Source organism: Arachis hypogaea, chromosome 3 (assembly GCF_003086295.3).
Source record: "Arachis hypogaea cultivar Tifrunner chromosome 3, arahy.Tifrunner.gnm2.J5K5, whole genome shotgun sequence".
Lineage (NCBI taxonomy): Eukaryota > Viridiplantae > Streptophyta > Magnoliopsida > Fabales > Fabaceae > Arachis > Arachis hypogaea.
In genome coordinates, this window is record NC_092038.1 from 19,306,641 (window position 1) to 19,331,537 (window position 24,897).

At 33.0% G+C, this 24,897-nt stretch overlaps 1 protein-coding gene across 3 annotated transcripts; it reads right to left on the reverse strand.

The window, feature by feature from the left end:
• Nucleotides 1–2,216: 2,216 nt before the first annotated feature.
• LOC112769762 (tubby-like F-box protein 5) lies at nt 2,217–6,469 on the reverse strand. 3 transcript variants are annotated; one of them, XR_003186551.2, is made up of 9 exons: nt 6,347–6,417; nt 6,048–6,248; nt 4,905–5,048; nt 4,416–4,717; nt 4,114–4,241; nt 3,736–3,838; nt 3,587–3,658; nt 3,129–3,216; nt 2,217–2,427 (listed from the first exon to the last, which is right to left on the reverse strand). XR_003186551.2 is itself a non-coding variant. In XM_072229507.1 (9 exons), the coding sequence occupies exons 6-9, from the start codon at nt 3,808–3,810 to the stop codon at nt 2,408–2,410; spliced, it is 255 nt and encodes an 84-aa protein (XP_072085608.1). In that variant the 5' UTR covers nt 3,811–3,838; nt 4,114–4,241; nt 4,416–4,717; nt 4,905–5,048; nt 6,048–6,125; nt 6,347–6,469; the 3' UTR covers nt 2,217–2,407. The 3 variants fall into 3 exon arrangements, 2 of the variants coding, with proteins under 2 accessions (XP_072085608.1, XP_072085607.1); XM_072229507.1 differs by having other exon boundaries at nt 6,048–6,125; nt 6,347–6,469; XM_072229506.1 differs by having other exon boundaries at nt 6,347–6,430.
• Between the last annotated feature and the right edge of the window lie 18,428 nt (nt 6,470–24,897).

The following is a 24,897-nucleotide window of genomic DNA, read 5'->3' on the forward strand; positions in this document are numbered from 1 at the left end:
TTCTATCATCAGAATAGAAGAATCAATGATGCCAAAAAACTGTGTGATTATTGTTAGTTAAATTCCAATTAATTTATACAAATTATCATTATTAATCATTCTATTAGAAAAAATCATTATTGACTAAGATGCATGTGATGTTCTGTGTTTTGGTTTTGTTTTTCACTTATGTAAGATAAGCTTTTTTAATTTGATATTCACATGGCTTCTGTTAAAATAACATCCATTTAGTATGAAAAAAAAGCATCCTAATGCTTGACAGAAGTAATATCCACTTAGATATTTGCAAAAACAATCATGTACCTACACGAAAAAACATGCCAAGTAGGACTTAAAAAAAGGGCCATGCAATTCTTAAAGAAATACAGTCATTCACAACTGCAACACAAGAAAACTCGAAAAATGTATAAAGTAACATGCATTTAGTAAGAAAAAAGGAACATCCTAATGCTTAACAGAAGTAACATCTATTTAGATCTTTGCAAAAACAATCAGGTACCTACACGGAGAAACATGCCGAGTAGAATTCTAAAAAAAGAGGTCATGCAATTCTAAAAGAAATATAGACATCCACAACTACAACACAAGAAAACTTGAAAAACATATAAAGTAACATCTAATTAGTATACAAAAGGAGCATCCTGATACTTAACAGAAGTAATATCCACTTAGATCTGTGAAAAAATAATCAAGTACCTATTCAAAGAAATATGCCGAATAGAATTAAAAAAAAAGGAAAATGTAACATCTCCAAACTCAATAAAGAATCACCCGCATACATAACAAATCAAACATCCTTTTGATATGAACAGAAACATCTACAAATTGGAAAGAAAAAAAGGGTTCAGATTCACCATCTTTAGATAATTGAATCAATTGTGATTGACATATAACATACAACCTAAGTGAGCATGTACAAGTAGAGTCAACTAAATTATAGCCATTTCCAATAAATTTGTAAACCATCCGTACATGCAGAAAGTGATTACTTCCTAAAAAAAGCCTGTGCAACGCGTGCATGCAGAATCCACAAATTCATGGAACAAATAACAGTATAGAAAATAATTTAAATCATCAACATTTTGAATTCGAAAGAACAAAAATATTTTCCTAAAAAAAGCTATACAATCTCATCAATCTCCGCAAGCTTCTCAATGGAGTTGTTTTTAGTTAGCGTGCTCATCATGTCATGAATATAGCTGGGCGAGCATCGTGACTCTAACAATTTCTGTTGAAGGTAACAATAGCTGGGCGAGCATCGCAATTCTCAAGGCCATCATATGTCATAATCCCTGAAACATTCCAGTGTCAAAAGTTGTCAAACAATTAATTGGGTGGTTTGCTGGTTGTTGCTATTTAATAAAAGCTACTCAGCAGCATTTACAAAGTTATTATCAAGCTTCTTAAAAGCACGAGCTCATAAGGAGTAAGAGTTATACCAAGGTCATTATATTCAACATCAATAATTATTTAGTAGGTCAAACATCTCTGGACGATTTAGAAAGCATTGACAAGAGACAAGAAAATAGAACATGTGTTAGTTATCCTGTCTTCTTCAGTCTTAAATGTTGAGAAATTGTTTATCTAAAGACGTCACTACAAAAAATCTTGGTAATTACGGCGGTTTTTTAGGGTTATTACGGCGGTTTGAGCCGCCATTATTACCTTGAATGGCGCTCAAGAAAAACCGCCATAATTTGAAGCGCCATTTGGTTATTACGGCGGTTTTTGAAAAACCGCCACAATTACCTGGTTAAAACGGCGGTTTTTGAGTTGGGTTAAAACGGCGGTTCAAACCGCCGTTACTTCCAGGGTAAAATGGCATTTTTTGTTGGTTAAAATGGCGTTTATGAACCGCCATTTTTATCTTGGTAGAGTGACACTTTTGGTTGGTTAAAATGGCGTTTAAAACCGTCATTTTTACCGAATTAAAACAACATTTTTAGTTGGTTAAAACGGCATTTTAAACCGCCATTTTTACCCTAATAGTAGCATTTTTATTGGTTAAAACGACATTTAAAACTGCCGTTTTTACCATGTTAAAATGGCATTTCATATTATTTAAAATGGCAATTACAAGCCACCGTTTTTACCGGATAAAAATGACATTTTTTTATCACGTTAAACGAATAAATTTTTTATTAAAATTTTAAAATAACAAAAACATTATATAACTTATAAACAAAGTAATATATTACTCATAAACAAAGTATTAAACAAAATATATAATTTTAGTATTGAAAATTAAAAGTAATAACTCTTATACATAGTATCAAATATAGCATAATTTTTTAACTATAAATGTCTTAACATGTAACTCTTAATACATAACATCTCCATCATATTTCACGCTACTCTATTGCTCACTCTAGAAGACCTACTTTCTAACTCTTTTGGCGATAGAATCTCACTTTCTTGATCCAATTCCTACAATAAAAATATAATTTGAAAACATAATTAAAAAAATAATTATTATATTCACATAATTATATTCACAGATAAAGCGAGAAATAAGAAGATATGAAGATATGCAAACACTGGAGAAACTGACATTAGAAATTATAATTTAATAGAATGAAAAACATTTTCAAATATATAAATATGTAATAGTTTTCAACCCCAAGTAGTGCAGATACCTAAACTTATGTCACCTGATCAACATCCAAAAATTTATAATGTTTATTTAAGTGGCAAAGAAACTTGGATAAGTGTGCTCCCAAGTAAACAATTATCAGATAATAAGATCCTAGACTCCTAATGGGGAAGGGAAACAAATAACATATGGGAACTAAAATTATGAAACTATTCGAGTTTCATACTCAGAACACTAAGTAAATGCCGATTTAAACAAAGAAAAAAAAGGATGGAAATTTTGACCTTGATCAACCATGTCCAGAACTCTCTTACTAGTAATTTATAATTTCATATTGTAAGCATATAGATCATGTATCAATGCAAACATATACAAAATCAGAAGTCTGAAGTCAAAATCAGAAGCTTCAACAGCCTGAACTATTTGAACTGAAGTCAAAATTTACATAGTCACACTAGAAGCATCTGATCACAAAAAAGACATAAACGCAAGCAATATGTAGTCCACGTGTACAACAAATGGAAAGAAATTTTACCAGGGCTGAGACAAAGGAATATGTGATATGTTGAATTAGATTTATCTCTTTTGATGAAACACTGAATAATTCCATCTCGTGGCCCAAGCTGAAAACAAAAAGAGTTGAAGACAAAAGAAGTCAAGATATTGCTTCAAATAACCGAATCAAGTATCAATGTTAGTTCCAGATCCTCCACACAAATGAGAAATGTAATATGTTAGTTAATATTTAATATTTAATATTATTGATTTCTTCTGATTGAACTAGTTTAAGCATTTTAAGCACTGGAAGACTTCGAAGAAGAACAAGTGAGAGAACACAAGATGAGAAGACGCCAATGTATGACTACTTTTATATGCCCTCATACTTGCAACTTTAACAATAGCAACAATATTTTTAGAACAATTTCTATCAACAATAGCAGGCATAAAAAAGTAGATAGCATGAATAAACAAGATGTTCTTGACAGAACTTACAACAGCCTGCAGTCCATAAGCAACTAATGAACCACCGAAAAATGGTTCGCTGTAAGGAAAAGGAGCATGTGCCTGAAATCAGAGCAGAAATAGTTATTTAGAAGCTACAACTGAAAGCAGCAAATCTATAAACCAAGAGCTTCACATACCATTGAATGAGTACTATTGACTTGTTCGCAATTGAACACAGGATCGGGATGATTCAGTAAGAGGAATGGCTTCATTTAACCCTCCACATATGCATTAGCTGACCTGATAAAAAGATTAAGAACTTAGAAAATGAAGTGTATATGTAATGTGTAACACGTAATAGGATTTAAATCAATGCATTCAATGCTCTAAGCACATAAAAGAGTGAAGGGACCTCAAAGAAGTTCTCTTTTCTGTCCTATCTAATGAACTTACCGATGTACAAAAGATTTCATTTTCATAATTTATAAAATATATCCTTAAATACAAATGAGCTAATATTTATAAAAATTAAAAAAATAATTAAAAGGATGAATTAATTAAGTGGTAGAACTAACTTTTCAAGTCTGTTTCTGAACTTGATCAAATACTTCTCGTTATCTTCTTCAGCAACCTTAAAGATCTTGTCAACGATCTGTTGTCTCTCATTCATATCAAGCTTCCTCGCATCAACCTCCCTGCGGAACTATATTATCCAACAAACATTTTCAACTTGTGCTTTTATCAATCATTCAAAACTAATAAGAAAACTTGTGCTTTAATTGAAAATTATTAATGAGCTGAACTTGTTTTCATAGCTACAAAGACAATAATGAAAAGTATGCCACCAAACAAAGAGATTGGAATTTATTAATCTCACATTTAGATCCACACACCATATGAAAGCCTTGTCTGAATTTTGTGTAACAAATTCTAGAATCCTTTTGTCCCATTTTCTTCTCCTTTGAAATGAGTTTGGTTCCTTTTTCCACCCATTATTTGGAACATATGTATTCAACAACCGAAGTGTTTCGAATTCAACCAAGATTACTCTGCCATCTGGTTCATGCTTTGAAGCTGGCAGCATTGATTCTTTTGCTTTAGCCGAAGCACCATTGATCAACAATATCAACGAGGAATCAAGGTCCTTTGCCTTCACAAGGCTTTTGATCTTCTCAAAAGCTACATCAATAGAAGGAGAATCAAGGATATAATCAAACTTAGCCTGTGCATCATCTAACGTCTCGACATTCTCCAGAGTATTATCCAACATAAGAAACAGACGAGTTGAGATATAATCAAAGTATGAATTTTTATTTTGGCAAAAAATAATACGATTTCTTGCACTCTTATATAGTCTCCAACTTACCATCACGATCCTCCAAGCCATTGAATGTGTCTCCAACATAAGAAATGCTAAATGTGTCTGCAACTGAGATAGTGTATCCTTTTGCAATTTCAACCTCCTCTTACTCCTCCACTTGAGCTGTCGTCGCGCTGCTAGCTTGTGGGCCTGAAATGGAATTTCGATTTTAAGCACAGCCCAAAAAAATCACTCCTAGAAATAAAATAGTTTGAAAAACCTTCACAAACAGTACACAAGAAAGATATAAGAAAATGGACTATACACACTATTATTCTGCCATATAGTTAGCACTAGTGCTCTACAGAAAGCAAATCATTAACAAGCTAATTTCTTACACCCTCAACGATTAAGTATACTAGAACATTCATGTTCCTCCACAACGACAACAACAAAGTGGCAATCACTTCATAGTATATTACTACCCAATTCAAGTAACAGCTTTATCACTTCAAATAGAAATTGAACTTTAACACTAAACTGGAAGTCCAATTTCTAAGAAGCAAAATAACAAAAACATAAAGTGCATTATTACTAAATGTTTGTGAATCAAACTCATGCCGTCATTGATCCGTCCTATGTATCATTCCTGCAATTTTATAATTTGTAATTGGAGATTATCAAGAAAACAAGAGGAAAGACACCAGAAAAAGACTGAAAATTATTGCAATTCTTACAAGGGCATAGAATCTGAGTTCCAAATAAGTAATTCAATTCTGCTAGGATTTAAAAAGGTTGACACACCACAATGACAAACAGAAATGAGAAAAATAAGCATGATGTTTTAACTGTTATATTTTGTGTCTTTTCTATTGTTGATATCCATAACAAAGAGCATCCAAGAATTAATTAAGAAATTATATATAGTGATAAAGCAAGTCACCCTCAGCCCCTTAATAAGTTGCTCTCTTTATTATAATGTATAGTCAACTGCGTTATATTTTGTCAATTCAGAGTTTCTGACACTTGCTGTCCTCGGTACCTCAAAATAAGAAATTAAATTAGTGATCGAAGCTCAATTACTTTAATTTAAACAAGTAGTTGTGTATATGCAAATGGAGGATGTGGTTATGTGATATAATCAATAAAAATAAGTCTTCTTCTAATAGTTACAACCCAATAAACGTAGTGAGAAGTTGGAAAACTTACGTGATAGACCGATTCCGGCCAAGAGACCCTCACTCTTCATCAATCCCACAATCTTCTAGTAAATCCTTGCATTGCTCTCTGCAAATCAGGTTCTCAATTGGTTCAATTCATCAGAAAAAGATACTTCAGCCAGAGACGATGTCTTTGTACTTATCACTGCCTTTTGTTCACTTAAATTGAAGAAAGCAACATACAGTTCACCTAAACACGTATATAAAGTAAGGAATTAAGACTCTATTAAATGCTTGAATGATATATTGATTATTGAGATTCATCTAAAGTGTTGGTTGGCAATTCACCTCTTCTTCCTTTTGCAATCCAAGAGCGAATCCCACCAGGACTAATACCATCTGCATGAACGACCAAGTTGGATTATGAATAACAAAGAGGCACCGTAAAGACTTATAAAAGTGGTATCCAATTGAGAAATGTTTATAATTTTACAGTTTTACCTTTGGCAAATTCTGCTATTGCACACAGACCGGAGTAACTATTTACCATGGTCCCATTTGGATTTAGCTTCCACATCTGTTGGAACACTGAATAGATCAGCTTTTAATAGAATCTATATATTGAAAGTATGCCATCCATACCGTTAAATCAAAAAGCACAACACTCACGATTTTTGATTTAACGATTTTGATTTACCCTTTTTACAAAGGCTCCTAGTTATAAACATTCTTTACACTACTATATATACTAAATTTTATTTTTAGAGGTCGTAATACCTCGTCACCTCTATTTTATGACTTTAACATAAGACTTTGTGTGGTAGGGTGTTACATATAGAGGCGGAGAGAGGACCATCTTTATATGTATTATTACCTTTAAATCTAATGCGTCTATCAAACATTAGCATTAACGGATGAGATTAAGTCATTAATAATTTATAAATAATTACAATTAGGCCATAACAGAAGTTTAAATTACAATAAACTTCTAACATTCTCCCACTTGGCCTAAGTGTAATTATATTTTCACATATTACATAATTGCTTTAATATGATAAAATATTTTGTGTGAGTTATGGTAGTCATGCATTTAATATAAAACACATTTCCTTCCTTCTACAACCATTAGCATCTTACTACACAAGCTACATAAATAACACAAAATTTTATACCAGTCCCATAAGGTTTCTAGATCATTATGTTATAACTCATAAAATAATATTACTTTAACCAAAAACAACAAACTATCAATGTTCAGAAAACACATAAATAAACATAGTGAGCTCAGAATGTTAGCATCATTCAGAAGAACCAAGACCCATTCTATGTACATGTTTCTTAAATGTCTTTGGTTGCAATCCTTTAGTCGATGGATCAGCAATCATAAGTTCTGTTCTAACATGTTCTATGGACATTCTTTGTTTCCGAACTTCCTCCTTAACATGTTCTATGGATACTTTATGGACAAATGTGCCTCAACATCAATGAACTTTAATTTGTATTTTTTTATGTTAGAGTAATATATTTTATGATAGAGTTCTATGTCTTCTGTTGAATATGCTGAGCTAAAGAAGCAAAAAAATTCTAAAGCGAAGACTGTGTTAACCAATTATAGTTTAGCCAAATATATATGCTTAAGGTCCAATTTGGGTAAACAACTTAATTAAACTCCTTTTGAAAAAATAGTTTAAACAATAAATGACTATATTAAAAATAGCTTATAAATAAATTATTTTGTGTTTGAATTTTTAGTTCTAAAAGTGCTTATTTTATAGAAATGTGATAAAAAGTAGTAGTATTATGAGAGAAGTCATTTTTTTAACTTCTCTATAAGCTCTTAAATAGCTTTTTAGAAAACTACAATTTGATTTTGAAAATTGTACCAGACATTAAAACTACTACTTTTCATAAATCAAAATAAAACTTAAAAAAGTTACTTTTAAAACTTTCCAAAAGGACCCTAAGTAGAACAAAAATGTTGATTATGTTGTATCAATTACTGTGTTAGGTAACTATACATTTCAACTACTACTTTTTCTTTATTGGAATCATTATGCTAATAAAACTATACAAGTAATGTGTGTAATTTTCTGATAATATATATTTTTCTTTGAAACAAGAAGAGCTCAACACGAGTGTGGAGTATTTGAAGCATAAACAAATAGAAACTAAACAATAGACAACAATAAAATACACCTATTGTTACCACCTAGATCGCTCAACAAAAATGCATTCTCATGTCATCTCCGCCATTATCATTAACAACAAAAGGGATCCTCGCACCTCCACTCCTTGTAATTATGCATAGTCATGTTGATAATGTCGCCAGCACATTTCCTGTATTATGAAACAATCTCCGATTCCTTTCTAACCATACGTTCCAAATAACCGCAAAGAAACTTATGAACCACTTCTTACTTTCCTCCTTCCTAGTTGTGACACATGTCCAGCCTTCAAAGTGTTCCTTTAAAGTACCCGGAGTAGTCTATTTTATGCCAAAATCAGATAACCATGCGCACCACACCTGCCATGTAAATTCACAACCAAGAAACAAGTGGAAGACATTTTCAACATCCTTATTACATAGAACACACACAATATCACCTTGGTTAACAATTCCAAATTGACATAGTCTTTCTTTAGTTTTCACTCTGCCTATTAAAGCAAACCATGTAAATAGCTCAACCCTTGGAGGGACTAAACCTTTCTAGATAGTCTTGGTGAAGCTATAGCTTGTTACTTCCTCCGGAAGCGTCTCCGCCTATAGTACCTGCATAAAGGAGTTAGTAGAAAACACACATTGCCTGTCAAACTTCTAGACAACTCTATCCTCTCTGTCAGAAGCTAGTTTTACCAGCCTCAAGGTTTTATGTAGTTGATTCACAAGTTCCAACTCCCATTAGAATAGCTTGCGCCTCCATTAGAAGTTCTAAATCCACTCAAACCCATTCCAAAACCCACAAACCCCTATGACAAAGCCTTTTTGGGTTGAAACCGAGAACAGCCTTGGAAACCTATCTTTCAAGGAACCATAACTTAACCATACATCTTTTCAAAAGTGAGTTTTTCTTCCGTCACCAATCTCCATTGACAAGCCAATTATCATCTTGTCTCTTACAGATTGCTCCTTTATCTGTAGCTGACAAATATCCTTCCAAGGTCTTCATACTCTAAATCCTTTATATGATAATATATTATTCGTTTATGTGATTAATAGTTAGAATTTGTTTGATGTGTTTGAGCAACTCTTATTGGATATAAGTTTGAGAAAACACTTTTAATTTTTTTTTTCAGTTGTACAGCAAAATGACCTTTTAGATATGCTAAACATATTATTCATAAATACTCACTAAATAATAACTTATGAATAAAATAAAAATATGTAACAAACTAAATAAAATATAAGTAAAATGTTAAATTTAATAATTAAATAATAATAAAATTTGAAATTTTATAATGTATGAAATTTTATAAAAAAAATTACAATGAAAAAGTCGGCTTAGTGTATTATGGTTATATATAAAAAGTTATGCATAAAATAACACATGTTTGTGCTTAATTTTAGATAAATGTTAGGGGCTAATATTTTAGACGACCAACACTTTTTTTATACTATTAAAATTTTATAATAAAATTAATATTTAATGTTTAAAATGTAAGTCAAGTATTGAAAAAATAATAAATTTTATTGGTCATGTAATATTATTTTTTACAATTAGAACACATATAAAATATTTAATTTCATCTTTATATAACAATAAATCTATATACTTATTTGTTTTTATAAATTTAATTAAAATATGCTATAGAATTTACTAATTAAAAAATACAAATAAAATATTAACTATTTTTAAAGGAATTAATCATTCTAAATTTTATATATTAAACTTTCATAACTTGATTAAACATTAACAAAATAAGATATTAATTACTCAATTCATATATATGCTAATTAAATTAATTTTTTCATTTGTGAACCTTTATATAATATTACGTTTGCGGTTGCAACTTGCAACAATATATAATAAGGTAGAGATAAATTCACTTGGATATTGGTCTATATGTTGTAATGAATTTTGTTAAAGCTTCCAATTTTATTTGAAACCTGAAATAATTTGTATAACTAAATTTTATTCCAATTTTGCAACTTTTTTATTTTTTTAAATTATTTATTTTTGCACTTTATTTATGTATCATGTGTGTGTTTATACAAAATATCAAGGATGATGTATTTTAGAAAACATTTTTATAATTGTATTAACAATATTTACACGATTAATTTCAATAAGATTTTAATTGAAAAGGAAAACTGCGAGTTATTTGTGGTGGCGATTGTTATAATAATTTGTTTTCAACTTTTGATACTGATGATTAGTATGTAGTTTTGAATTTGGCGATACCGTTGTAGTAAAAGTAAATCTATAACTTTTAAGTAGTTGGAGAAAAAAGTGTATTTAAAGACCATTCATGTATAATTTTTTAACTAAATTTCATATTTTTATAGTTTTTAATATGGTTGATGATTAACTATGTGACATATATCTTGCTGATTGATGATGTGAGATATATCAATGTGAGATATATCAACAATGTAGATTTAATATAAATTTATTTTGTTTTCACTCATTAATATTCTGTGCATGTCAAGAGCTAGTTTAGAACATGTCTCTGGATAATTTTCAATCTTTCTCTTAGTAATGCTTTAATTTTAATAATTTATAAATTCTATTAATATAGCATATTATGGCTCTTTATTTATTTTTATATAACAAAAAAGAAACTAAGTTTTAATTTATTTTTGTATGTAGTTAGTTATGTATGATTTTAGAAATTGTCTACAATGAAAAAAATAAAAACTGAACTTTTAAGAAGTAAGCTCACAAATTCCATATTAGTGGTGGAAAATGATGCGTACTATTATTTATGGTATCTGAAAATTTTTTCTAAAAAATATACTGAGTTAAAAATATTTAATGCCTGTTTAAAAGTTTAATATTTTTTATTAAATATTTTGCAATAATTATTAATAATATAATTTTTTTGTGATTTATTTAATAATATAATTATGAATAGAATGACTAACATGCATAGACATATTGTAAATAAAGTTAGATAAATATATTATTATTATTATTATTATTATTATTATTATTATTATTATTATTATTATTGAATAAATTAAAAAATAATTAAAAATATTGTTAATTTTACATCTAATTCTACTTATTATACAAAATCTCTGTTTATATGATTTATTTCTCATTATATCTAGATTATATCTCATTAATAATTTTTTTTATAGATAATATTTTCTTATTAATTGCATTTTAAGTTTTCAATGTATATATATTCAGATCAAGTTATTTAAACTCTATTTAGAGTCATTATAATAAAATTTTTGGTCAATAAGATGTTATTAATAATCTCCTGTGAAAGTTTAAGTTGTATAAATATAATTAGATAAGTTTAATAAGAATAATACTACATATTAAAAAAAAAATTAATCAACTTTAATTAAGTTAGTTTATAACATAATAAAAATAAATTATGGTTAACATTATTTCTAATTTTATTGTTTAACTTAGTTGAATTTGATTTATAAAAAAAGTTGGATATATTGCATTAACTTTTTTTAAAATTAATAAAATTATCTAATAATCTTGCATGAACATTAGTAAATTTTATTTATTAAATTATATATATAAATAATACATATAAAAATATGACCATTGAAATAGATAATTTAGTATTTTACTTGAATGCTTAAAGAATATTTTATCATTTTGTAGTAAAATTAAAATTTTAGTCTTTTTAAAACTCAAATTAAAATTATAATGTATAATATAATTAAACATGATTAAATCTGCAAAAAATTTAAGTAGGGTTTTATAATTATTTTAAATTAAGTAAAATAAGGAATGAAGTAATAATAAATAAGAAGAAAACTAATTATAAGAAGAAAACTAATTCTTAATAATATTAATTAATTAATTAATAATTAATTAATTTTGTTTTGAAACAAAATACTAATTATAAGAAGAAAAAGTTTTCTTTAAGAATCTTAATTAAAACCCGCTCTAAATATATTGGCTAAATAGATAAATATACAACAATCAAGGAAATAATAATCATATTCTAATAAAATTAAGAATTTTTTATTAAAAATTTTTTAATATATGTCTTTAAATTACACCTTAAAATACAGTTTTTTATTTTAATTTTTTAGGATAATTTTTGTTAGGCCTATAATCTGCCCTAATATTATTGTTATTGTCGTAACATTGACAATAAGGACAATGATAATAACATTAATAATTATAATAATAAGAATAATAGTAATAATAATTTTAATAATCAAAATAATATTAACACAATTATAACAACAACAACAATAATAATAATAATAATAATAATAATAATAATAATAATAGACAAAAAAAAAGAATAGTATAAAAGATATTGTTGCAAGAAGGATATATCTAAATTTGTCCCATTTACTAAATTTTACTATTTGCAAACTGATCCTTGAATTTTTTACTATCTTGATTTATATTTTGGTCCATCAAGATCTGGGTTATGCTTTCTTCACCTAAGGAAGTTCCATGATTCCAAATATAAACATATTCTGTAAATTTATTTTTTTTATTTTCAAACGTTAATTTGAGAACTAATGATGTAGGTGACTTGTAGATTTTGTAACATGTCAAAAGTATTTAGATTCCAATGAAAATTTTTTTTTGGTGTATCTTCTTATAGTTTATCTATTAATTTATATATGTGAGATTATTAGCAAGAGAGATAGATCTACTCAATACAAGAAGAACAAGGTCACTTAAAAAAAAGAAGACGCTTAAGATACATGTTGTCAAGGGATACAACAAGGCCAAAAGATTGTGTTTGAAGGTTTAACTGATGAAGTGGTAGGATGAAATTACAATTTAGAAATGGACCACGATTTTATTCAAGTAATGGAGAAGTACATACACATGCTTGAAATGAATGATAGCAAATTCTCCAAATTCTATATTACTAGATATAACCTCGTAGATGATACAAGAAGGATGCTTCAGTGAATTGTTTATGATGATAAGGTGAGACTGAAATTACTTATAAAATTTTGTATCATGTATGACATAATGCATTTAGAAATGACAAAGTTTTACTTAACAAAAGAATAGGGATTTATTGTTAGTCATTTTTACTGGACTTTCCTATTAATGTTTAGATCTAAGTCGTGGTGTTGTGTAATGTCAACTTGGTGTGTCTATTTTTTTTTTAGTTTTTGTTTTGCCTTTATTGTGTGCATTATTTTTGGAGTTGGCATCTTTAGTATGGAAGTACTTAGTACAATTGTACTACAACATGCAATTGGTCTTTTGTTTGTACGTTCTTTTTAAAATTCAGTCCTCATCTATATTATGTGTTGTTATGGTATGTTGAAATCAATAAAAAAAAAACGATGTCCATAACATAGAATTTTAGTAATCTATTTTCAAATGTAAAAATATCGCATTACACCATGATACAAAATCGAATACTTAATATTAAAAAAAATATTGATTAACTTCCATGACTTAACTACAATATTTTTCGTTCATATTTATAGACCAATAAATTATATCAATGAATGTCAAATATTCATGAATTACAATTATAATATACTAAAAAAAAGTCTAAATATTTAAAGTGTAGAAATTCTCGCGTTAAATACATAAATAGTTAACTTTAATAAGGTGGTATAATAAATCGATATGCTTTAGAACAATACCATATTAATCAATTTAAGAGTATAATGTAATTTATCCAATTTATAATTAGAGTTAACAACTCGTCAATTTTCCACTAATAGTACATAATTTTTTATATCATCTCCTTAAATTCATATACATTTCACTTGGTTTAATAGAAATAGAAACTTTAGTAATATGTTAAATTCTTTCTAAATTTAATGATGTACTTCAACAATTTATATAACTTTTTAAGTATTAATACTTTTCACAACGTATCTTACATAAATAACTATATAGATAAATAAATAAATAATTATAAAAAAAATAATATAAGTCCATCACAAAATTATTTAAATGTTTTAAAGAATAATTACAACAACCAAATACTACTATCACCCGTGCGTATACGCGGGAGCTTCTGCTAGTTAAAATATAATAAGAGAGAAGTAATAAGTTTGTTACTCAACAAGTGGCACTTCATTTGTTCGATAAGTGTTAAGCTTTATTGCATAACAAGTGGCAACTTAAATGGTACAACAGAAACGTTGAAATCAATAATGAAGAGTACAAAAAGTAATAAAAAAATCAGTTCTCTCTTTTCATAACTTTTAGTTCTTTCGTTCTTTACTGGATGCAGTTCACACTTCACACACTGGGTTGTCCACCAGCTTTTATCAAGTGAATGAGGCAGGAAATCAAATTTGAATTGAAAAATCAAATTTCAAAAATTGATTTATTTCTCTCCACTAATCCCTTTCTTATTTACTCTAATAACCATTGAGTTCTCTACTTTTTTTCTCAATCTCTTCTCTCTTACACTAAGGTCTCCTCTCACGTTCCCATCGAAGCAGAGAAAAAGAGAACATGACGGTGAACAGGAAAAGCACGAGGAAGAAGGAGAAAAGGGAGGCAACAACGATGGCGGCAGTGAGAGGCGACAACCTTACCACTAAATCAAATGAAAGAGAGTGAAAGCAAACAGATCGGTGACAGATGAAGAGGAAGGAGGCGATGGTAGTGATAGAGGCCATTGCTGCTGCTGGATACGCCGCTAGAGAAGAAATTTGCTGGAATGAGGGCCAGGGGAGAGAAAAAACGGAAGAAGAAAAGTAGAAGCTGAGGTTCGTGATGGTCTACAAAACTTTTACTTGATATATTAAATGCTAAAATGTACGAATAAAACTAATGTAAGAATAAAAATATTGGATCTACAAAGCCCTAAATTTTACTTTTTTGTTATATACTTTTTTTGTATTTGGAGTTGATTACTGTTGTCTTTCCTGCAATCGTGCATCATACTATGGGCCGAAGAAAATTGATAAAATAGGACAGAGTCTATAATTTGTAGAAAAGCTGAAGGGATCTGATATGAAGAAATTGATATGTTAATGGTATCTAAAGCCTCAAACTTCTAACACATTGCCTTGGTGGATAGATTCTACTGCTGCTACTATTTATGTAAGTGTTACTTGCAGGGTTGCCTGTGGAGCCAATTGTCAAGTGATGCGAAAAGATATATCTATGTGGCTGACGATAATATAGTTGCAGTTGTTGTTATAAGAATCTTTAGATTATGTTCCACGAGTGGGTTCTACTTTGATTTGTTTGAGATATTTTATGTACCGTCGTTAGATGGAATTTAGTTTCTATTTCTCGTTTGGACAAATCAAGTTATTTTATTTGTTCAGAAACAATAAAGTCAGTCTCTTTTAATAATTCAAATAATATTTGCTTTGGCCATTTGACGGATAATTTATATGGGATTGATTTGAATTCATATAATAATGAAATGCTGCAAACAGGTACAAAACGAAAACTAAATGAGAATTCGGCATCATTATGGCACAAACGCATAGGTCATATCTCTAAAAAGGAAATTCAGAAGCTAGTGTCGGATGGGATTCTTGGACCCATAAGTTTGGCAGACTTTGAAATCTGCATTGAGTGCATAAAGGAGAAAAGGACAAATGAAAAGAAATTAGATGGCGAGAGAACTAAAGATATTTTAGAGCTAATACATACCGATATATATGGCCCATTCCCTACTGTCTCTTAGAATGGACAACAGTATTTTATTATGTTCATAGATGATTATTCTCGTTATGGATATTTATATTTAATTCATGAAAGGTCCTAAGCGTTGGATGTTTTCAAGTCTTTCAAAGCTGAAGTTGAACTTCAACTTGGAAAGAAAATTAAAGTTGTCAAATCCAACCGTGATGGAGAATACTACGAAATATACAACGGTTCAAGTGAGCAATATCCCAGGCCATTTGCGCTTTTTATAGAGGAGTGCGGTATTATTCCTAATACACCAGGCCTGGCAAACCTAGCATGAATGGTATTGCAGAGCGAAGGAACCGAGCTCTTAAGGACATGGTGAGAAGTATGATTATTCATTCTTGTTTACCTGAATCATTCTGGGAAAAAGTCTTAAAGACCACAGTGTACATCCTTAATAGGGTGCCTAACAAAGTAGTTAACAAAACCCTTATGAATTTTGGACTGGAAAAAGGCCAGTATAAAGCATTTATACATTTGGAGATGTCTAGCTGAGGTGCAACCTTACAGGTCGCATGAAAGAAAATTGGATTCAAGAACAATTAGTTGCTAATTTGTTGGTTATGTTGAGCAATTACAAGGGTATAAATTTTACAATCCTGCATCAAGGTCTATTTTTGAAACGAAAAATGTGAGATTTCTTGAGGATGTTGAGTTTAGGGGAGAAGGAAATATTAGGAATGTTACTTTTGATGAGGATTCTATAACTAATAGTAGGTTTTTCATACCCATTATTGTTCAAGATACAGTTATAGTACAAGAGTACAGTGAAAATCCTACTGTAGATCCAGTTACAGTAAAATAGAACAATGAGAATACTATTGTTGCTCAAGATACTGCTACAGCACAGGAGAATAATGAGAATCCTCCTCAACCCTAACCTATACAATAAGCTCAACAACCTCAAGAAGTGTCATTAAATAGATCCAACAGAAAAAGGAGACGTACAATTTTGGATGAATATGTAGTCTATCTCCAGGAATATGAGGATGGCATTAGTTTGACAGAAAATGACCCACTCAATTTTCTTCAAGCCATGCAAAGTTCAAACTCTAAAAGTGGATCGATGCCTTGAAAGAAGAGATAAACTCTATGAAAGACAATGACGTTTGGGATCTCATGGAATTACCTGAAGGTGTGAAACCAATTGGCTTTAAATGGATATTTAAAACCAAAAGGGATTCTAAGGGTAATGTCGCGAGATATAAAGCTTGTCTAGTCGCTAAAGGCTTTACTCAAAAGGAATGCATAGACTATAAAAATACTTTCTCTCCAGTATCATCAAACCCTTTTAGAACCATAATGGCACTAGTAGCTCATTTTGACTTGGAGCTACATCAGATGGATCTAAAGACAACATTTCTCAATAGTGACATTGATAAAGCAATGTATATGGTACAACCAAAAAATTTTGTATCAAGCGATTCAAAATCTATGGTTTGTAAGTTAAAAAAAATTCATCTATGGTCTCAAACAAGCTTCCCCCGTCAATGGTGTTACAAGTTTCTTCAAGTCATTATCTCGTATGGTTTTGAGGTAAATATTATAAATGAATGTGTATACCATAAGTTCAGCGAGAGTAAATACATATTTTTGGTCTTATATGTTGATGACATTCTACTTGCTAGTAACGATAAAGGATTGTTGCATGAAACTAAGAAATTTCTATCGAACAAATTTGAAATAAAAGATCTTGATGATGCCCCTTTTGTATTAGGAATCGAGATACTAATATATCTCTCTCAATGTATTCTTTGATTGTCACAAAAGAACTATATTGAAATGATTTTAAGTACATATGATATGGAAAGTTGTAGACCAATAGACACACTCGTAGCTAAAGGAGACAGATTCAGTCTCAAGCGATGTCCCAAAAATGATCTTGAGAGGATAGCAATGCATGACAAATCTTATGCTTCAGCACTAGGGAGCTTAATGTATGCTCAAGTTTGCACACGTCCCGATATATCATTCATAGTGGGAATGTTGGGTAGATACTTGACCAATCCTGGAATGGATCATTGGATAGCTATTAAACACGTAATGCGTTATCTGAAGAGAACAAAAGATTACATGCTTACTTATCAGAGATTATAAAATTGGAGATCATTGGGTATTCTGATTCTGATTTTGCGGGATGTCAAGATAATAGACGCTCTACTTCATGTTGTGTTTTCTTGTTAGTTAGAGGAGCTATTGCATGGAAGTCTAACAAACAGACTCTTGTAGCTTCTTCAACAATGGAGGCATAGTACGTTGCTTGCTTTGAGGCATCCAAACATGGCATATGGTTGCAAAATTTTATCACTGAATTTTATGTAGCAGATAACATTGAAAGGTCATTTAAGATATTTTGTGATAATAAGTCAACAGTACTAGGGGTGTTCAAAATCGATCCAATCCGAACAAAACCGATTAACCGAACTAAAAAAACCGATAAATGAATAAACCGAAAACCGAAAAAACTAAAAAAATAAAATTGGGCAGTTTTTTATGGTTTGGTTCGATTTTTGGTTCTGATAAGAAAGACCCAAACCGAACCGAACCCGTTTTTAAAAAACTCTAAATTAAACCAACCCCCAAAGGCCCAAATGACCTAACAGCCGCAGCAAGAGCAACAACATAACCCTAACTCTTCTTGCCTCTTTGCCTCCAATCCTCTCAACTCTCAACGCCTTTTGCTCTCCCTCTCCCTTCCTCGTCCTCCCACTGCTCCGCGCCTCCGCCATTGCCGCCGGCCTGCTGCTGGACAGCACCAACCCTGACTCGCGGCCCGCCGCCCTGTTCTCTTCCTCTCCCTTCCTCGTAACACCTTCTCTCTCCGTCGTCCTTCCTAGCACGGCTCCACACAGCACGCCGTCGTCCTCTCCCAACTGCACGCCATCGTCCTCCACAGCTCCACGAAGGCCGCAACAACACGCCGTCGTCTTGGTAGTGCCTCTCTCTCCGTCGACCTCCCTGCACTCTGCCACTCTGTCTGCATCAGCAAATCACCAAGAATGGAGCCTTAGTCAAGTTGGTTCTTCTACTTCTGATCCAACCTCTTGCTATTTTTCGCTTATTGATTTTCTCTGTTCTATTGATTTTTTACTTCTTGATTTACTATCTTCTCTTCTTCTAATTTTTGTTGGCTACTGCTACTATTACCTGTTTTTTAATTTGTTAATTGTTATTAATTTTAATTTGTTAATTAATCATTATTATTGCTGCTGCTACTGTTAACTGTTACTGTTAATTGTTTATTCTTATTATTGCTGCTGCTAATTCATTTGAATTTGAATGTTAATCTGTTAATTAAAAATGGGAAACACCAAAGTGGTCCCTGAGATTCACAAAATGCACCGATTTAGTCCCTGAGTTCCCAATTGCACAAATTTAGTCCTCCAGATTGAAAAAAATGCATCAAGTTGGTCCCCCGCATATTTTCCGGCCAGATTCCTTACCGCCGGGAGTGACGTGGCGAATGAGTGCCACGCTGGATGAACGAAAATGACGTCGTATTGGGTTTTGGCGCTAAACCCACTAATAGACGACACCGTTTCAACTCAGCATCTACAAAACTTTCAAACCCCCTCCCCCAATATTCAAAGATCACTTCGTCTTCTTCATCTCCTGCGAACTGAAACCATCAAACCCTGGCATTCTAGACTCCTGGCGTGACTTTTCGAAGTGAAACAATCTGGAGTTCAGTGGAACCTCTTCATCGTTGGCTGAAGATCGGTGAAGGAAGGAGCAAAGATTCTGCCTGGAATCTCCTGTGACAGAGGTAGGCATGCAGAATATTACATAGTATTTTTCTGTTCTACGTAGTGGTAAGGTATCGTACATTATGGATTTTACTTGGAAATTTGGTATAGATTGATGGGAAACCATGGATGCTATGTTAGTGGATAGGTTTTTTGCATTGGGTGGTGCGGGTAGGGGTAATCGGAATGCTCTGTTTTCAAACCGAAAATATGAAATTTCTATAATGGCATGGTGACTGAAGTAGTTGTTAGTTAGGGATTTTGGCATATGATCTGTTGTTGATTGTGGATTCTATATTTTAGTAAAAATGTTGTATATTTTTTTTCCAATACAGATGGAGAAGTTGTTGGATATAATGTTCCATCATGGTGGAACGTTTAAGAAGAATGCTGATGGAAAGTTGGTTTACTCACCTGACAATAAAGCTTGCTTAGGTGATTTAGATGAGGATAGACTTGATGTCTTCTTCATCAGGAACTATTTCAAGGAGTTGGGATATGACAAAGTAATTGAGTGTTGGTGGCTGGTTCCGGAGAGGAGCTTGGAGGTTGAATTGAGAGCTCTGACCACTGATGATGAATTAAGGGAGATGTGCTTCCATGCACAGATGAATGATGGCCTAGTAGATGTTTATTTCGAACATGGAGTTTCGACACCCGAACTGTTGGAGGGGAAAGAAGATGTGCTGTGTCTGGATTATATTCAACAAGAGGAGCCTGGTGGTGAGTTAAACAAGAAGAACACCCCTGAGGAAACCTTAAATTAAATGCCACATGATAAAGCTGATCCTGACCCAGAACCTCCTACCCCAATCCCCATTCCAAACAGTCCAACTGCAATCCCAGTTCCTGCTAACACTCCCATCAGAAAACCTATGCATGATGACACCAAGTCCATGGCTGATCATGAGAACCCCAAACTCCATCATATAACCAACCCAAAACCCACTACAAAGCCCAATACAACCCCAACTGTCAATCAGAATCCAAAACCCAAACAGAACCAGAAGCCCAAGAAGACTCAACCAAAGCCCAAGCCCAAGATTACTTCCAAAACCAAGCCCAAATTTAACCCACCTAAAAGAATCACAAGATCTCAGGCAAGGGGACAGTGGAGTGCTAACAAAGGGAAGCAAACTTTTCATGTGGATTTAACTGGAAACAGATCCAGCAGTGATGAAGGGAGTTCAGAGGATGACTCTTATGTCCCTGTCCAGGAGGCCAGCTCTAGTAGTGATGATGAATTGCTTAAACAACTAATTAGGAAAGAGGTCAAGAAGGTTCAGAAGGCCTCAGCCATGGCCAAGGGAAAGGAAAAGTTGTATAAAGACAGTATTATGCAAGATGATGATGCAATTGTGGCAGACTTATCTGATGTAGAGGTGGACCTTGGTTTTTTAGGAAGTCCAGGAGGGGGATTTATGTATGATGCTCTTGACCCGGGTGCAGAGTCTGATGGTGCCAACTCTTGGCACTCGGAGGAGATGAAGACTCCTCCTAATTCTGAAGATGAATTGGAATCTGATGGAGAATCGGATGAATTTCCAATCTTCCAGGAGGGACAGAGATTTGGTGAGTTGCAACTGCAAGTGGGAATGAAGTTTAACACTAAACAAGAATTCAGGGATGCTGTGCGAGAGTTTACCATTCAGGAGGGTAGAAGGATTAAGTTTGTAAAGAATGACAATGTGAGGTGTAGGGCAGTGTGCCAGGTGGAAGAGTGCAGCTGGGTTGTTTATGCCTCAAGGGATCACGAGGACACTTGCTGACAAATCAAGACCTTTTATGACGATCATACATGTCCGAGAGAGAATTCTAATAGGGCTGCAAACAGAGCTTGGCTGGCAAGTAAGTTGGTCAAGAAGGTTAGAAAGTACCCCAACTTCAAGCAATGTGAGGCTGCAACATACTTCAGGTCTAAGTCTGATCTCATACTGCATAGGAATTCATTAGCCCGAGCCTTGGCTGATGCAAGAAATATTGTGTACGGGGATGAAAAGGCACAGTATGCCTTGTTAAGTGATTATGCTGAAACGCTCCTAAAGACCAATCCGGGATCCACTGTAAAGATTGGGGTTACTCCACTGCCTGACGGCCAAGTAATGTTTGAAAAAATGTATATCTGCCTGAGTGGTTGCAAGAACGGGTTTAAAGCTGGTTGTCGACCTTTAATCGGCCTCGACGGTGCATTTCTGAAGACGCAGATTGGTGGACAGATATTATCAGCTGTCGCACAAGATGCAAATCACCACATTTATGTGGTTACTTGGGCTATAGTCAACATTGAAAACAAGGAGAACTGGAAATGGTTTTTGGAGTTACTCCACGAAGACTTGGGAGACTATAAGGCTAACGGGTGGTGTTTCATTTCTGATATGCAGAAGGTTAGCCAGTTTATATTGGAAGCAAAATGTATATTAGTTAATTGTATGCAATATTTTGATTCTATGTTTTATTTGGTATTGATAATTGCAAGTTGCTGGAATCACTTGTAGTATGTGTGAATATTCAGGGTATTTGATTAACTAAGTAGTTTGATTTGTTAGGATGGTTTGCTTGGTTAGGATGATTGGTTATTGATTATTTAGGGTGATTGGTTATTGATTATTTAAGTTGATTGGTTATTGATTATTTAGGGTGATTGGTTATTGATGACTTAGGGTGGTTGGTTATTGATTAGTTAGGCTGATTGGGTATTGGTTATTACTTGGTTTCTGCTATATCTTTCCATCAATTGCAGGGGTTGATTTCAGCTGTGGAAGAGGTCATGCCACAGGTCCACCATCGTTTCTGTGTATGGCACCTGTGGCGTAACTTTAACAAACAGTGGAAGGATCTTGAGCTGCGGAGACTCATTTGGGATGCTGCAAGGTCAACCACCTTTCAAGATTTTATTGGCAACATGGACAAGATCAAAAGAGTCAGTGAAGAAGCATGGACATACCTTAACAAGTGGCCTAGGCATTCATGGACGAAATCTCAATTTAGCCACAGGCCAAAGCTGGATAATATATGCAATAACACATGTGAGGTATTCAATGCAAGGATCAAAGAGGCTAGGAGCAAGCCAATCATCACCCTGCTTGAAGAGGTAAGGATGTTCGTTATGAGGTCCATTGCAAAGAACAAGATAAAGTTGAACAATCACATCGGAAAACTTCCTCCAGTTATTCAGAGCCGGTTAGAAAAGGTAAGGAAAGAGTCAAAGAACTGGGTACCTATATGGACTGGGGATGAAGCCTATGAGAAGTTTGAGGTCTATGGACAACCAACAAACATGGTTGTCGATCTAGGCAAAAGACTTTGCACCTGCCAATTCTGGATGTTAACAGGTAATTTTTGTTACATTTACATCTAATTCTGTTTCTTTCTATTTATCTTCATTTGCATTATCATTAGATTCATTTTAGTGTAATTTTTACCTAAACTGTTAGCTAACATGTTCTGTTTGGTGTGCTGTAGGCATTCCCTGTGTCCACACCTGTGCTGCTCTTGCACGGGTGAACAAGAGACCAGAGGATTTCTGCCACCCCTTGGTCACAATGGATTCATACACGAAGACCTACGAACATTATATCAATCCTCTTCCAGGTCAATCCATGTGGGAAAAATCAGCATATAGTAAGCCCCAGGCTCCTAACATCAAACGGAAACCAGGAAAGCTCACAACCAAAAGAAGAAAGGACGCTGATGAGGGTCCTAGTGTAAACAAGAAAGCTAAGCAGACTGTTACCCTAAAGAGACAGCTCAAGCCATTCACATGCACATATTGTGGTGTAAAGGGCCACACCAAGAGGGGATGCAAACAGAAGAGAGCTGATGAGCTTGCTGCTGCTCTTGCGGCTGCAGCAGCAGCTGTGGCAGCTTCAAAGGACAAAGCTACTGCTACTGGGAGTACACCTGCACCTGAAGCAACCAACAGTACCAATCCGGCAACATCGGCAGCTGACATTCCACCCCCAGTGTCTGGACCGCAAGCTGAAGAGGTTGAATTATCCCAACCAAGCTATGGTGGAACACAAGATGAGGTATAAAATGTCCCAAATGATTTGTTGTTCATAATCCTATATTTAACTCCCCTTTTCATAGTAACTCATTTAACTTATTACACTTCAAGCAGGCACCACCACCACCAGCAATAAGGCCACCTAAGTTACCAACTAAACGGAAGACCACACCACAACCAGTAACTTCTTCTGTCGATCCCATGCAAGGAGCAACTGCAGCCACAGCTTCAAGGTTGGAAAGGTTCATGAAGATGGTTCCAACACCTCAGTTCAAGGCACCAAGGAAGAAAAACCCTTGATTGGGATGTTGTAGCAGCTGCTTTAACAATATATATGGGATTTGGGCATTGGTTGATATTTTGGATTTTTTGTTACCTCTCTTAGGGAATGGCTCTTATGTAGACTGTATGGTTTATTTTGATTTTCTGGTAGTAGATAATTTAACAGAGTTTATGCTTGAAGGTAGCTGTTTCAGTCTGTTTATCCTTATGTGGACAACTGCAACTATGTTACATTGACAATGTCTTGTTTATAATCTACAAAGCTACTATTATCAATTTACATCTTATGTTCATTCAGTTTGGTTTCTATTTTTGTAAAATCTATCTACAAATAACACACCAATAAATTAAACATTTCCCATACATTCATTAACAGATGCTTCCAAACACAGTTCTTACACTTTTCTCATCACAGGTGAAACAAGTTCTTACATTTTTAACATCACACCTAAAACAACAACTAACATAGAAAAAAACAACAATCCTAACATTTGTATCATATATTTCTGGATCCTTAACTCAGCCTCCAAATTGCCAATCCTCAAAGCAAGACTAACGCTCACTTCTTCATTGTTGTATGCAGTAGTGTCTTCCAAATTTCCTTTATCATCTTCTCCAATGTCTGCCCATCGAAAGAAGCCACACCATTTTCTTCCACTACTCTGTGAACATGAAATTTAACTGTTACCATCAAATTAGTCAGCAACAAATCTTCATGAAACACTCACGTTGTAATTCGGGCATCCAAAGAAGGGCTTATTTGGGTGGGTTTCCGTTCCAGACCATCGGAGCACAGGACGTTTCCCACACCCACACCGCTCTGGTACTCGCGTGCCTCTACTCTGACTTGGCCTCCTTGTGCATGATCGCAAAGAACTTCCCTCTCCTTCATCTGCACGTCCAACCATCCTCCAACCAGCAAAGCAATGGGTACGAGAATGAACAAGGAAGAAGAAGAAGAAGAAGAAGAAGAATAAGAAGAGGAAGAAGAAGAAGACGAAGAAGAGAAGAAGACGAAGATGTGCTGTGCCAATTCGGAGTTAGGGTTTAAAAAAGGAATCAGGGACAACATTG